The sequence below is a fragment of the Nothobranchius furzeri genome, chromosome 6 (genome assembly GCF_043380555.1).
Source record: "Nothobranchius furzeri strain GRZ-AD chromosome 6, NfurGRZ-RIMD1, whole genome shotgun sequence".
Classification (NCBI taxonomy): domain Eukaryota; kingdom Metazoa; phylum Chordata; class Actinopteri; order Cyprinodontiformes; family Nothobranchiidae; genus Nothobranchius; species Nothobranchius furzeri.
The window spans coordinates 52,047,279-52,061,990 of NC_091746.1; the positions used below are offsets into that span (position 1 = coordinate 52,047,279).

Genomic DNA, 14,712 nt, shown 5'->3' on the forward strand with positions numbered 1-14,712 from the left:
TCCACTCAAATCCAGTTGGTGGCAGTAATGCACTAAATTGTTGTTTGCCAAGTGCCATAAGACCACAAATAAGAAGAGAGGCAGGAGCATTCATAACAAACTCGAAGCGGTAGTCAAAACATTAAGCATGAATGGAGTTTTCCTCGTGGCTCCAATAAGAGAAAGAAGCAGCTTGTTTTAAAAAAGCTTTTATCTTCACTTCCAAAAGTGATGTTTTTCTATTTAAACATCAAAGGAAGCAGAAAAGGAAAGACAATGGAAAATGTTTAACCCTTACCTCACATTAGAGCATTTTTTTGTGCTGACACGTGTATTTTTGTGAATAACTTTGGCTATGTTAATGCAATTTATCTAATTTTTATGGAGGATGTGTATTTTGGAAGGAATTACAAAAAAAAGTTTGAAAAAATATTCAACCTACTTTATTAAAACGTGGAAATCATTTTGTACAGTTAAGCACATTGAAGCATTTTTTTGTGCCATTGACTTTCATGTAAATCATATATTTTTAATTAGCATAAATATTGGCATAATTTTAAAAAATTATGATTGTGCCCGTGTTTACAGTCTCATCACAAATGTAAGAAGCAGTTTTTACTGTTTTTCACTACATGGCATACTTTCTCCATATATAGCAGGGCAATGGCTGACCCAGCATTTAAACTGAATGATTTAGCTGTATTTCTTTACCTCTGACTGCCCATTATAATACATATTTTGCAAAAAAATGGTTTGTGTGTTATTTAGAGATGCCATACAATAGTTTGCATGTGTGTGTTCTGAATTTTTGGTAATTGTGCTTTTTCAGTGTTCTTTCAAAAAATAAGCCTGACTGAATGTACAAAATTAGCTTATTCTGCAAAATAGCATTTTGACATGTGTTCCTTTGTGTGTGATTGTTCAGGCATGCGTGTATGTAGGTATCAAAGCACTTTACAGATCTTCAAAGGACAGATCTGTGATCATTATCTGGAGTGGTTGAGCAGGTGTGGGCCATGGGAGTGTAGGGGGGGGGGCACAGGTTCTCACACTCTGTTGACTTCATGAATATTCATCAAAGGCATGCTATATATCAAAAATCAAAGGATTTTCTGCTAAATTTCAGATACTCATTCACAATTTTACTTTTGCAAAATGTTATTTCAATAAGTACAAAGCATTTGCATGGATGAAAGCTAAGATGAAGGCTGAAAAACTTCAAAGGCATACATTTGTTTTTCAAAACAAATTCCTGCAGAATCGAATTTTGTTTACATTCAGTAGGGGCAGCTTACACAGGTGCACCAATTGACTAAAAGTACATATATGAGACTCAGATCAGGATTCATTTCTTTGAACCGCAACCATGAGAAGAAGATTCAATGTGAATGAAGCCCTGGAGGTGTTTCAGCAGCTTGAGGAAGAGGGAGAGTCAGCCTCATCCTCATCCACGGATGACAGCTCTTGTTCGGATGAAGAGGCTGAAGATCAGGCCTTTACCCCAGGGCCTGATTCAGGGGAAGAAATGGAAGAAGGTTCAGATGAGGAGGTGGTTGCTGCAGAGGAGAGATGGGACCATCCTTTGTGGCAATCAAAGAGCGGGATCGCCTGGTCCCCGACACCCGACACCAGGATCCCCTTTCGGGCTCCAGACGTCCGCCATTGTGGGATCACCCGCCTCGCTGTCAGCTACATCCAAACTATTGAGGACAGCTTCGATTTTTTTTTAACTACAACAATCCTAGATGTAATAATAAAATACACCAATATAGAGGGAAGAAGAAAATATGACGATTGGACAGACGTTGACCGCGTGGAACTCCGGGCATTGTTTGGGTTGCTCATCCTCGCTGGTGTGCACCGTTCCCGTGGGGAATCATCTGCCAGCCTCTGGGGGGGAGGAAACGGGGAGGCCGATATTCAGAGCCACGATGAGTTTGGGAAGGTTCCACATGCTGACTGCAACATTGCGCTTTGATGACCGCTTGACCAGGGCAGCCCGCCGGTTGGTGCAGCAGGACAAGCTCGCTCCCCTGCGGGAAGTGTGGGACCTCTGGGCGGCCCGGCTCCCTCTCGCCTACAACCCCGGTGAAGATGTCTGCGTTGATGAACAGCTCGTCGGATTCAGAGGTCGCTGCAACTTCAAGCAGTACATGCCCTCAAAACCGGCAAAATATGGCATCAAGCTGTGGGTGGTGTGCGATGTGGCCACTTCTTATGCCTGGGGGATTATTCCCTATCTGGGCAAGACGACTCGAGACGCCCCGGCAGAAAGGGGGCAAGGGAAGCGGGTGGTGCTGGAACTCACGGAGGGTCTGAGCGGCCGCACTGTCACCACGGACAATTTTTTCACCTCGCTGGTTCTTGGAGAGGAGCTGCTAAAAAAAAAAATCTGTCTTGTGGGAACAGTTAGGCGCAACAAGCCAGAGTTGCCCCCACAGCTGCTCCAGATGAAAAGCAGAGCGGTTCTGTCCTCCCTGTTCGGCTTCACCTCCACCGCCACCGCGGTGAGCTACATTCCAAAGCGCCGGCGGAACGTTCTGCTCCTCAGCACCAAACACCATCAGGTTCAGATCCAGGAGGGACCGCAGCAGAAGCCGACCGTAATCATCGATTACAACCGCTGCAAAGGGGCAGTTGACAACTTGGACAAGGTAATTTATTTATTTTATTTTGTTTTATTATAATTCACCAACCTAATTGCATATGTAATTTATTTATTCATTTATTTTTATTCCAGCTCGTTGCAACATACAGCTGCCGCCGCAAGACCAGACGTTGGCCCATGTCGCTCTTCTGCAACATGTTAGATGTGAGCGCCTACAATGCCCTGGTCCTGTGGCTGTCTGTGGAACCGGCCTGGAACCAACAGAAGAGGAGCATCCGTCGAAGGCTGTTCTTGCAGGAGCTTGGGACCTCCATGGTGAGACCAGCCCAGGCGAGGCGCACTCGCTTGCCGCGGTCCAGCAGCGCTGCAGCTCTGTTGGAGGTGCAGCAGCAAGTGGAGCCAGGTCCAGCCCAGGAGCAGACAAAGAAAAGATGCCACCTTTGCAGAGGGAAGAGGAGCGTGCATGCACGCTTTTGCCATGCATGTGGACAGGCTGTGTGCAAGGAGCACTCAACAGTTGTGTGCTCAGCCTGCAGCTGTTAGCTCACTCCCCTCTGTGTTTCTCTCTCTTTCTCTCTCTCTCTCTCTCTCTCTCTCTCTCTCTCACACACACACACACACACACACACACACACACACACACACACACACACACACACACACACACACACACACACACACACACACACACACACACACACACACACTTTTTCTTTGTTCGTGTGCTTTAATAAAGTGTTCAACTGGTCATCTTTGTAAGTGCATTTTTTTGTGCTCTAATGACTTTAACGTGAGTATTTTAGAAAATATGACATTACACAAAAACTACAAAGTGAGCAAAAAATATTTTTATGCCTATTTGTGACACTCCAAGGCTGTGACAACTTACCCACAAAAAAGGTCATCTGGACATAACACACAAAAAATGATTTGATTTTTTCATTTTTTGTACAGTTTTCAAACTTCGGGTTTTGCCAATAAACCTAGCAATAAAGGGGTTAAATCTGAGAAACACACACATATTTTATTATATTTTGTTAGGGCTGAAGCCAAGGATGAAATTCATGTAAAAAAATTGGGACTTATGAAATATTATATAATATTTCTATGGGAAGCTTTCTAAGTGCATTTTTTTGTGCTCTAATGACTTTAACGTGAGTATTTTAGAAAATATGACATTACACAAAAACTACAAAGTGAACAAAAAATATTTTTATGCCTATTTGTGACACTCCAAGGCTGTGACAACTTACCCACAAAAAAGTTAATCTGGACATAACACACAAAAAATGATTTGATTTTTTCATTTTTTGTACAGTTTTCAAACTTTGGGTTTTGCTAATAAACCTAGCAATGAAGGGGTTAAATCTGAGAAACACACACATATTTTATTATATTTTGTTAGGGCTGAAGCCAAGGATGAAATTCATGTAAAAAAATTGGGACTTATGAAATATTATATAATATTTCTATGGGAAGCTTTCTAAGTGCATTTTTTTGTGCTCTAATGACTTTAACGTGAGTATTTTAGAAAATGTGACATTACACAAAAACTACAAAGTGAGCAAAAAATATTTTTATGCCTATTTGTGACACTCCAAGGCTGTGACAACTTACCCACAAAAAAGGTAATCTGGACATAACACACAAAAAATGATTTGATTTTTTCATTTTTTGTACAGTTTTCAAACTTTGGGTTTTGCTAATAAACCTAGCAATGAAGGGGTTAAATCTGAGAAACACACACATATTTTATTATATTTTGTTAGGGCTGAAGCCAAGGATGAAATTCATGTAAAAAAATTGGGACTTATGAAATATTATATAATATTTCTATGGGAAGCTTTCTAAGTGCATTTTTTTGTGCTCTAATGACTTTAACGTGAGTATTTTAGAAAATGTGACATTACACAAAAACTACAAAGTGAGCAAAAAATATTTTTATGCCTATTTGTGACACTCCAAGGCTGTGACAACTTACCCACAAAAAAGGTAATCTGGACATAACACACAAAAAATGATTTGATTTTTTCATTTTTTGTACAGTTTTCAAACTTTGGGTTTTGCTAATAAACCTAGCAATGAAGGGGTTAAATCTGAGAAACACACACATATTTTATTATATTTTGTTAGGGCTGAAGCCAAGGATGAAATTCATGTAAAAAAATTGGGACTTATGAAATATTATATAATATTTCTATGGGAAGCTTTCTAAGTGCATTTTTTTGTGCTCTAATGACTTTAACGTGAGTATTTTAGAAAATGTGACATTACACAAAAACTACAAAGTGAGCAAAAAATATTTTTATGCCTATTTGTGACACTCCAAGGCTGTGACAACTTACCCACAAAAAAGGTAATCTGGACATAACACACAAAAAATGATTTGATTTTTTCATTTTTTGTACAGTTTTCAAACTTTGGGTTTTGCTAATAAACCTAGCAATGAAGGGGTTAAATCTGAGAAACACACACATATTTTATTATATTTTGTTAGGGCTGAAGCCAAGGATGAAATTCATGTAAAAAAATTGGGACTTATGAAATATTATATAATATTTCTATGGGAAGCTTTCTAAGTGCATTTTTTTGTGCTCTAATGACTTTAACGTGAGTATTTTAGAAAATGTGACATTACACAAAAACTACAAAGTGAGCAAAAAATATTTTTATGCCTATTTGTGACACTCCAAGGCTGTGACAACTTACCCACAAAAAAGTTAATCTGGACATAACACACAAAAAATGATTTGATTTTTTCATTTTTTGTACAGTTTTCAAACTTCGGGTTTTGCTAATAAACCTAGCAATGAAGGGGTTAAATCTGAGAAACACACACATATTTTATTATATTTTGTTAGGGCTGAAGCCAAGGATGAAATTCATGTAAAAAAATTGGGACTTATGAAATATTATATAATATTTCTAAAGGAAGCTTTCTAAGTGCATTTTTTTGTGCTCTAATGACTTTAACGTTAGAAAATTTAAACGTTGGGTAAGGGTTAAAGGGAGGAAATCAGACCAAAATGGAAAGATAGAAGAAAAAAAGAAAGGCAAAAGCACAGGAGCACCGACAGGAAGAAGAAAGCAGAGCAAATATTGAAGGCACCCAAAAGGAGAGAAAGACAGGAAAGAGGAGGACTAATAAAAATTGAAAACTCATCAGAAGAGGGGAGTTTCACAAATCCAATTAAAGATAAGATTGTCGACAATTTCGTGTAAGGGGCCCCCCAAATTGCTAAATCCGAACAAAACAGAATCAAACCTTTCCCCACAGCTGTATAATTGCGGAAACCTTTTTCTTTTTATCTCATAAAACGTTTAGCTGCATGACGCTGAGCCCAGCTTTATCTGTAAAGTCTGTAGCCTCGAGAATAACCATTTACACAGACAGCGACTTTACGAAGGACTCCTTTGTTTCCCCCACTTTTAATACAAACACATTGAGCTTTGAAAATGACAAACATCTGGTTTTTAATTATTCATCCCAGAGAAAAACACTGAAATGTTCAGCTTGTTTTTAAGCTCTTTGTTGTTTCTTTTATTCTCAAACCATCCAAGATTATCATTAAACTCTAAAACTTTTCTTTTGGATTTAAGCAAAGGTTAAAAAATAAATCAAGACAAGAACGTACGACAGAGCTAGTTAATAAAAAAAACAACAAATAAATAAGAAAATAATTTTTTTTTTGTCTTTTTCTACAATCTGAGCAGAGAGAGGCGTCTCTTAGAAAAAGTCGGAGGCTTTTCGCCTCTTGGGAAGCTGCAGCAGATTGTCTGTGAGTGACGTGAGGTCCTGAGAGCCTGGCGTCTTGGCTTTGATGGGTGTTGGTGTTCCTGAGGGTGTTGCTGGTCCGTTTAAGGGAGTCTTGCAGCTGTGTGAGGGGGAAGGGGTGTAACTCGCCCGCAGGGCTTTGTCCGTGTATTTGCTGGATGTCCGATTTACAAGCCGCTGCAAGGCGGGCGTGAGGGCCGGGCTCAGACCTTTGGGCGTCAGGCTGGAACACACAAATTGGGTGGTCAGTTTGCTCCGTCTTCAGGAACGAACCAACAATCTGACAAGTGAAGAGTAAAATTGTATTACCTTGCAAGGTTTTCCGTTGCTTTCCTCAATGCTTCCTGTTTCTTTGCGCGGTTTTTAGCGGCAGCTTCATTAGCCATCTTCAAGCCCAACCGCTCTCGCCTTCCGGGTTCTGGAATCTTAAAAAATAAATAAAATTGTTAATGTTTAACAACCAAAGGATCTCAAAATAAACGACAAACAGATGTGAACATTTATCACCTTGAATGAGGGGCCGTGGTTCCTCTCCACATACGGCGTGTCTGATCCATCCAGACGAAACGGGGTGCTCTCGATCTCACCCCAGGTCATCAGAGGGGACTCTGCAACACCTGAAGCAGCAAGTAAGAGTTTTAGAGAAGTTCACCAAGTCACTGTGAAAACCGAATTAAGCCTAGTTTGTTTCTGCATCAGTGTGGAGACACGTAACAACATTATGCTTTGTTGTGAGGTCTCTCCAACAGGCTCGCAAGGACGCACGAAGTCGAGCTCACTTTTCTAAAGACCTGTTGAGCGATACGGAGAACTTATGATTGGTTAGGACGCCGCTCCCTTTATTTAGCCAATGGCATCGCCATTGCGCATCTTTTCACTCCTCCAACCACGGGTGAATAAAACGTTCATATTGCATTGTTGGTTATTTTTTTAAAACATGGAAGAGTTTTCTTTTTTTACCTTGCTGCTGACAGTTTTGTTCGCGGCTGCAAACTTCCTCAGAGCGTTTGCAGCCGCGAACGAAACTGTCAGCAGCAAGGTAAAAAAAGAAACCTTTTCTGTGTTTTAAAAAAGAACCAAAAATGCAGTTAGAAAAGCAACACAGTAAGAACATACCAAAAACGTTCATACTTTTAGAGTTTTTCTGCGAGGGATTCTTCAAGCTGCTCCGTGTCTGCCACTAGATATCCTCAGCTCTCTTTATGTTTTTGAGGGTGCAATGGCAGCACTGGCATCCAGACCAATCACAACTTTGCGTTCTCCATCTTCTCGAACGGATGTTTAGAAAAGAGAGCTTGACCCTGCCCTTCCGTGCGAGCCTGCTGGAGAGCCCTCAAAAGGACAGATAACGGCGTTGCGTGCATCCGTTCCCACGCAGATGGAGAAGTACAAACTAGGCTTTAGTGTCGCCTACTGACTTAAAACTACTGAGGCGATGTTTGATCTAGTTACAAACACAAATCCTAAATGTAACAGAACTCAAAACACCCACTCACCTGGTGCAGGTGAAGGAGTCCTTTCAAAACCATATCCGTTCACTCTTGGAGAGTCATGTGGTATCAGCTCTTTCCCATCAGGTCCCACCTTACCCTGTTTAAACTGCAACATACCAAACACCAACAACAGCATAAGACAATATTCATAAATACGTATGCATGGTGGTGTGATTATGTATAAACAGCCACTGCGTTATACAAGTACCTGAGCATTGAGAGCAGCAGCCTGTTGAATCTGACTTTTGTTGAGAGCTTTGCTAAACGGGTCTCCGACAAATCGAGTGTTCTTGTGAACGACTTCTCTAGGTTTCTTGAAGTTGGCATCATCATCTTTAACACCTTGGGGGGGGGGAGCAAATTTTTTATTTTTTTTCTGTCAAGGTTGAGTTCAGTGAATTGTGCTTTAAAATAAATTATATAAGAAAAAAGCTATTAGATCTTTGTACCCTCTGGGTAATACATCAATGCATTCTTGGCTTTGTACTCCCAGGTCTCCAATCCAGCTTTGACACACTGGAGTGCAGCTTTCTCTGCTGATGGTAGGGCGAGATTCTCCTCGTGACGCTGGGGAAAGATCAGAAGGCTCTTTGACATTTTTCTTCACAACAAACGCTACATTTATGCAACATTATTCTAAATACCGATGCCTTTGAAGGTCGTGTTCACCCACAAGGTGCGTACCATTGTTCTTTTTAAAAGAAGATCGATCAGACCAAGTTTTACATACATGTAGAACATGAAAAGGGTTTTTAGCTGCTAATACCTGCATTAACTACAAAGAGAAAACAAACGCCAATCTCTTCTATGTCTCAGGGAAAATTTACATTCAAGGCCTTATTCACTTTGGCTTTGGACTGCAGAAGGATGTATTTAATTAGCATATTGGCTAATAGAGGCTAAACATTAGCATTAGCGACTCCACAACATAGCAGAATACGTTTAGGTTTGCGTTATTTGTGGAGATAAAACAATGTTGGATTTTTACCCAATAAAGAGGAGGGACTGGAGGCAATAGAAGAGTTTTGTTGCTGTTAGCCAATCAGGGGAGACCTTTGAAAATCAGGAACTTTAATGAGTATGACTTGTAATCCTGCCGTCCCCCTCCTCACTCCTCTCCGACAAACTTCTATTTTCTGAAACAGAAGTTTGAGACCTTTTGTTACCCACAGAAAATTACTCACAAGGCATTCACTCATTCACACTAGTGACCACAGCAGATTTATTTAATAAAACTTGTGATCGAGAGCTTTAAAGACAAAATGTTCCTGTGGTCATAAATCAGATGCTTCAAATCAGATTATAGATTGCATGTAGGGATGAACAATATATCGCCATCAATATCAGTGTCGGCCGATGTTAGTCATTTTTTTAACACATCGGTATCGGTCCGATAAATAAAACTGAGCCGATATTAACAACCGATATTTTTTCCATCTCATCTCCATTTGTTTGCGAGTTTCAGAGGGTGCGGGGGGTGATGTGTAATTGTTCAGTCATGTGAACATTGAATGAAATCATCTCAGAACCGTAAATGTCTGTTGTGTGTACATGATAACATAAATTCAGCTTTAATAATTTCACTCTATATAAAATCTGCTGATTTTAGAAACATTAATGTCAGCATATCAGTATCGGCAAATATCAGTTATCGGCCATAACAGTGATCTTAATATCAGTGTAACGTTATGAAGTTCATTATTTTCAGCTCCACACAGCTGCCCCTGTACACAGTAACACCCGTGTAGAAAACGCCAAGGTCGGGTGTTCCTCAGACTGTTTACATTCCAGGAGAAGAGCCAGAAGGAGAAGAAGAACGCTTTTCAATAATCAAAGTACTTAATTTGTGAGCTAGTCGAAACAGATGTTGATCAATAATAATCAAGTGAATGATCTGTGGAATAAAGATGTCATGATTTATGTGTTTAATGAAAACAGGACTACTGCACAGACAGACTGACCCTCATCTCCATAGAAACGCATGACACATTGTTCCACCCAATCAGAGCTTTCGGCTGCCGCAAGAGAATCTGGCTTGTTGACTTAAAGTGTCCAATCCGCTTTACTAAAACTTATCAACAATTCAGAGTTATAAAACAAGGCAACGCCATTTTAAGCTCAGTTCCATTTTGACTTCAGTTCTATTCACCGTCATCCCAAAGAGAAGCACAGCCTGGCCAGATGTGTTTTCTTCTTTAAACTAAGAACTGTGAAGTTGGAGATTTTCGTCGTTTAACAACCAGACGACATCCTTTCAAAATAAGAGCACCTGCTGACGCTGCCGATTGTTACCTGGGTCGACCCTTCAGACGGGCTTTGAAATGCTGCGATCGCTGTTTCGACCAGCTCCAGCGCACATCCGAGGTCTTCAGACCTGGCATTTCCTGATCTACCTGGGAGGCCCTCACTGGGTACGTACACGGCAAAATAGCAGCTCATGTCATCACTTTATAAGCCTCGTGATATCTAGTCATAACAATCAGACTACCAGATTCAATGACGTCAGCCTAAAGATCCTGAACAAAACACACACACACGCACCAACACAACATCCAAATCCATTTTCATCCATCACAGAGTTAGTCCTGGTAGAGTGTTTAGAATTTATAATTAAGAAATTAAAGATTCTTAAACGATCCCAACTCTCTCTCTTTTCTTGTCTCAAAGTCAATACAGAGTGTTTAATTAAACTCCCTGATGATAAAAACAGCCCATCTTCTGATTATAACAAGTGATCTACTTACAGTATATTAAAATACAACTCTAGATAGTTACATCACTCTATTTCTCTACATTTGGCGAGCCAGCCAGGAGAAATGTAGAGAAATTGAGTGATGTAACTATCTAGAGTTGTATTTTAATATACTGTAAGTAGATCACTTGTTATAATCAGAAGATGGGCTGTTTTTATCATCAGGGAGTTTAATTAAACACTCTGTATTGACTTTGAGACAAGAAAAGAGAGAGAGTTGGGATCGTTTAAGAATCTTTAATTTCTTAATTATAAATTCTAAACACTCTACCAGGACTAACTCTGTGATGGATGAAAATGGATTTGGATGTTGTGTTGGTGCGTGTGTGTGTGTTTTGTTCAGGATCTTTAGGCTGACGTCATTGAATCTGGTAGTCTGATTGTTATGACTAGATATCACGAGGCTTATAAAGTGATGACATGAGCTGCTATTTTGCCGTGTACGTACCCAGTGAGGGCCTCCCAGGTAGATCAGGAAATGCCAGGTCTGAAGACCTCGGATGTGCGCTGGAGCTGGTCGAAACAGCGATCGCAGCATTTCAAAGCCCGTCTGAAGGGTCGACCCAGGTAACAATCGGCAGCGTCAGCAGGTGCTCTTATTTTGAAAGGATGTCGTCTGGTTGTTAAACGACGAAAATCTCCAACTTCACAGTTCTTAGTTTAAAGAAGAAAACACATCTGGCCAGGCTGTGCTTCTCTTTGGGATGACGGTGAATAGAACTGAAGTCAAAATGGAACTGAGCTTAAAATGGCGTTGCCTTGTTTTATAACTCTGAATTGTTGATAAGTTTTAGTAAAGCGGATTGGACACTTTAAGTCAACAAGCCAGATTCTCTTGCGGCAGCCGAAAGCTCTGATTGGGTGGAACAATGTGTCATGCGTTTCTATGGAGATGATGGTCAGTCTGTCTGTGCTGTAGTCCTGTTTTCATTAAACACATAAATCATGACATCTTTATTCCACAGATCATTCACTTGATTATTATTGATCAACATCTGTTTCGACTAGCTTTAATCACTAATTAAATACTTTGATTATTGAAAAGCGTTCTTCTTCTCCTGGAATGTAAACAGTCTGAGGAACACCCGACCTTGGCGTTTTCTACACGGGTGTTACTGTGTACAGGGGCAGCTGTGTGGAGCTGAAAATAATGAACTTCATAACGTTACATCAGTATCGGCCCAAAAACTGCATATCGGTGCATCACTAATTGCAAGGTTTTGTCCAAATTACAACCACCCAAAAGCTCCACATCATCTAAAACTTGGTTTGTTTATTACCTAATCAAAAGTTAAATGACAACTAGATTATCATTTTAGCTAATGTCATTTGTTAGCTAATAAACACAACACAACACACCCAACCAACAAAACAACCCAGACAGCAGCTGTGTTTTTCTCACTAATATTTACTGGAAACAAGAATCAAAGATCCAAGGTCCTTTCCATCCTGCTGTAGGACATCTAGTAAAGTAACAGGATGTGTCATAAAATAGTACACAACAAAATACTTCGGTTGAATCTAGCAGTGAGATGATTTATGTGTAAAATTATTAGATTTTCAACCTTCTGACCCCCAAAATAATAACTTGTGACCCCAAATGTTGATGGCTGAACAAGACAAAAACAATTAAAAGGCCAAATATTCAAGAACATAATTGGAACACAAACAACTTCAACTCATACCACTTTTATATGCTTATGATTCATATTTTACAAAAATAGCTTGGAAATATCTTATTTGATCATTGTTTGAAAGTTTTATTTGAGTTTAATTTAGTGTTTTGAGACCCAACGTGGGTCAGGGTAAAACTGGAGAAACGATGTTCAATCAAACAACCGCTAAGATCTAACCCTAACCCTTTTACTCAAATCAGACTCCTCCAATGACCCTAGAGGGTTCATGTTAATTAGCTAAACCCTGTTTGTTACAGTGGCAGCGTTACTTGATGGGAGGAGGTATGTAAGGTAATTTAATGTGCAGAAGGGAATTTAAATTAATTCAGTTTAACAGCTTTGCTTTATTTTAACATATTTCTCTGATATTTTTCATGTGTTTTAGTTACATATTATTTTATGAGATATTCAAATGTTAATTTGAGAAGAAAATTACCATGGCAACCATCAACAGGTCCATCAAAGTCATAGTTTGAGATATTTTGTGATCAAGACATTTTTACTAAATATAAGCTTCTTAGGACAAACCTGTTTAAATTCCTCTTCTGCTTCATATAACCAGGCATGCTTCAGCTTCTCCTTGTCTTCTGCCAGATCCATTATCTGCTCAAAGGATGCGTTGTCCTCACTGGTATTTTTAGCAAGAAAACGGTCTAAACTGGGCAGGGTTTTCTCTTCCTGGTCATTGTTCTTTTTTTCTATGAATAAATAATTTGTTTTTAAAATACGATTAATTGCAGTTCAATGTGTACATGTCTATTCTTATAACAAAAAAGAGAGTAAAAACTTTTTTTTTACTATAACTTACCAGCATCTAAACCTTTACTACTGTAAGTTGTAGAGGGAGATCCTGGGTGACCCACTGGTGTCTCAAAGCTGGCAGGAGTCACATCTTGCACATAAAAAAGTAAAAACACAGCAACAATACAATCAATATTTACTTTAGAGTGAGCAGAGAAAACGAAGAAGCAGTTTTCTGCGCATCTGGTCTTCAGTTAGCCTAAAAGAGCATGTCACCCCTCTATTCATTGATCTCCATTAGCTACCTCTAGCTGCATGCATAAAATTCAAATCGCTAGCACTAGCATACAAAGTCCTGGATGGTACAGCTCCCATCTACCTGAATCCTCTTGCAAAGGCTTATGTCACGGCCCGGCCACTCCGGTCATCGAAGGATCGTCGGCTAGCAGTACCTACACCATGCTCTCTTTTCATGTATTGTTCAACAGATGTGGAATTACCTACCAAGCACTACTAGAACAGGGGCTTCCTTGTCGATTTTCAAGAAAATCCTGAAGACCCAGTTCTTCAAGAGAGCATCTTCTAATCTAGCACCCTCCCAGCACCCGTCCCCCACTCTACTGCACACTCCATGTTCGCTTCCCTCTTTGATTGGTTATGCTGCCTGTCTGCCAAGATTGACTGAATAGTGTTTGTTGTTAGCCTCGAGGGCAACCTGCTGGCTTGATTACCACCTGTAAGTCGCTTTGGACAAAAGCATCTGCTAAATAAACATAAACGAGGTGTGTTGAATCCCAACAGTTATTATTTTGTTTCTACTCACAAGGTACGGACGTTCGTGGGGTAGACTTGGTCAAGGATGATCCATATCTGATTGATATGTCTCTCATTCTCTCAAGATCTCCATTTTCCTCTGCTTCCAGGTAGTCCTTCTGCGCTTGTAGTTTAGTGACATCTGGAAAGAAGTCCCTCTGGATTATTTTCTCCAAGCTCTGTCAAGAGACCAAACATGAATAAATTAACAGCAGAAGGAAGCGTTTTATTACCAATATAATTATCCACCAAACTGTCACTGTACTAACAACTATGATTAAACCTTCATAATATCATTTACCATAACAAAATAAAACAAGCAACAGTCGAAATAATTTTGGTTAGCCTTATTAGCAAATGGGCCGTTTTTAACTGGAGCCTAAACTCATATTGTTTCAAGTCCCTTACCTGAATGTATTCCTCTTCATCGAGAATTTTTCTCTTCAACGTGTCCTTCTCCTTGTTCTCGGGATGACTGACAGCGACTGTCGTGACGGCTGGAGGTACGAGAGTCCCGGACAGTGCTCTCCTCACGCTACTGCTACCCTCCATTGTGGAGCCTGAGAGTTAGCGTTAGCCTTCAGGCTAGAGACGAGTCACGAGAATAACGAGAAAATAATCTCAGAAAAAAAACTGAGAACGATTTTTCACTTAATAAATACCGTTAAAAACGTAACCGAGGTTTTAAATAATTTCACACGGTGGGAATGGCGCTATATATATATATGGTTTAGAGGCTGACTTTTAGCCACAACACCAACGCACAACACAAAACGTTCTTCTTACGCAATTTAAGCGAGTACGTCACCGGAAGTTATTGTTCTAAACTAATTTCCAGTATAAAAGGCTTATGAAAATATTCTGAATATAAATGA

At 39.9% G+C, this 14,712-nt stretch overlaps 1 protein-coding gene and 1 pseudogene across 1 annotated transcript; one reads left to right on the plus strand and one right to left on the minus strand.

The window, feature by feature from the left end:
• The first annotated feature begins 1,123 nt into the window (after window positions 1–1,123).
• LOC139070325 (piggyBac transposable element-derived protein 4-like) lies at window positions 1,124–3,237 on the plus strand (annotated as a pseudogene).
• A 2,805-nt stretch (window positions 3,238–6,042) lies between these two features.
• ess2 (ess-2 splicing factor homolog) lies at window positions 6,043–14,613 on the minus strand. Its single transcript, XM_015941552.3, has 10 exons — window positions 14,246–14,613; window positions 13,848–14,016; window positions 13,092–13,175; window positions 12,812–12,981; window positions 8,305–8,422; window positions 8,064–8,197; window positions 7,859–7,961; window positions 6,870–6,979; window positions 6,672–6,787; window positions 6,043–6,585 (listed from the first exon to the last, which is right to left on the minus strand). The coding sequence occupies exons 1-10, from the start codon at window positions 14,387–14,389 to the stop codon at window positions 6,315–6,317; spliced, it is 1,419 nt and encodes a 472-aa protein (XP_015797038.1). The 5' UTR covers window positions 14,390–14,613; the 3' UTR covers window positions 6,043–6,314.
• Window positions 14,614–14,712: the final 99 nt, after the last annotated feature.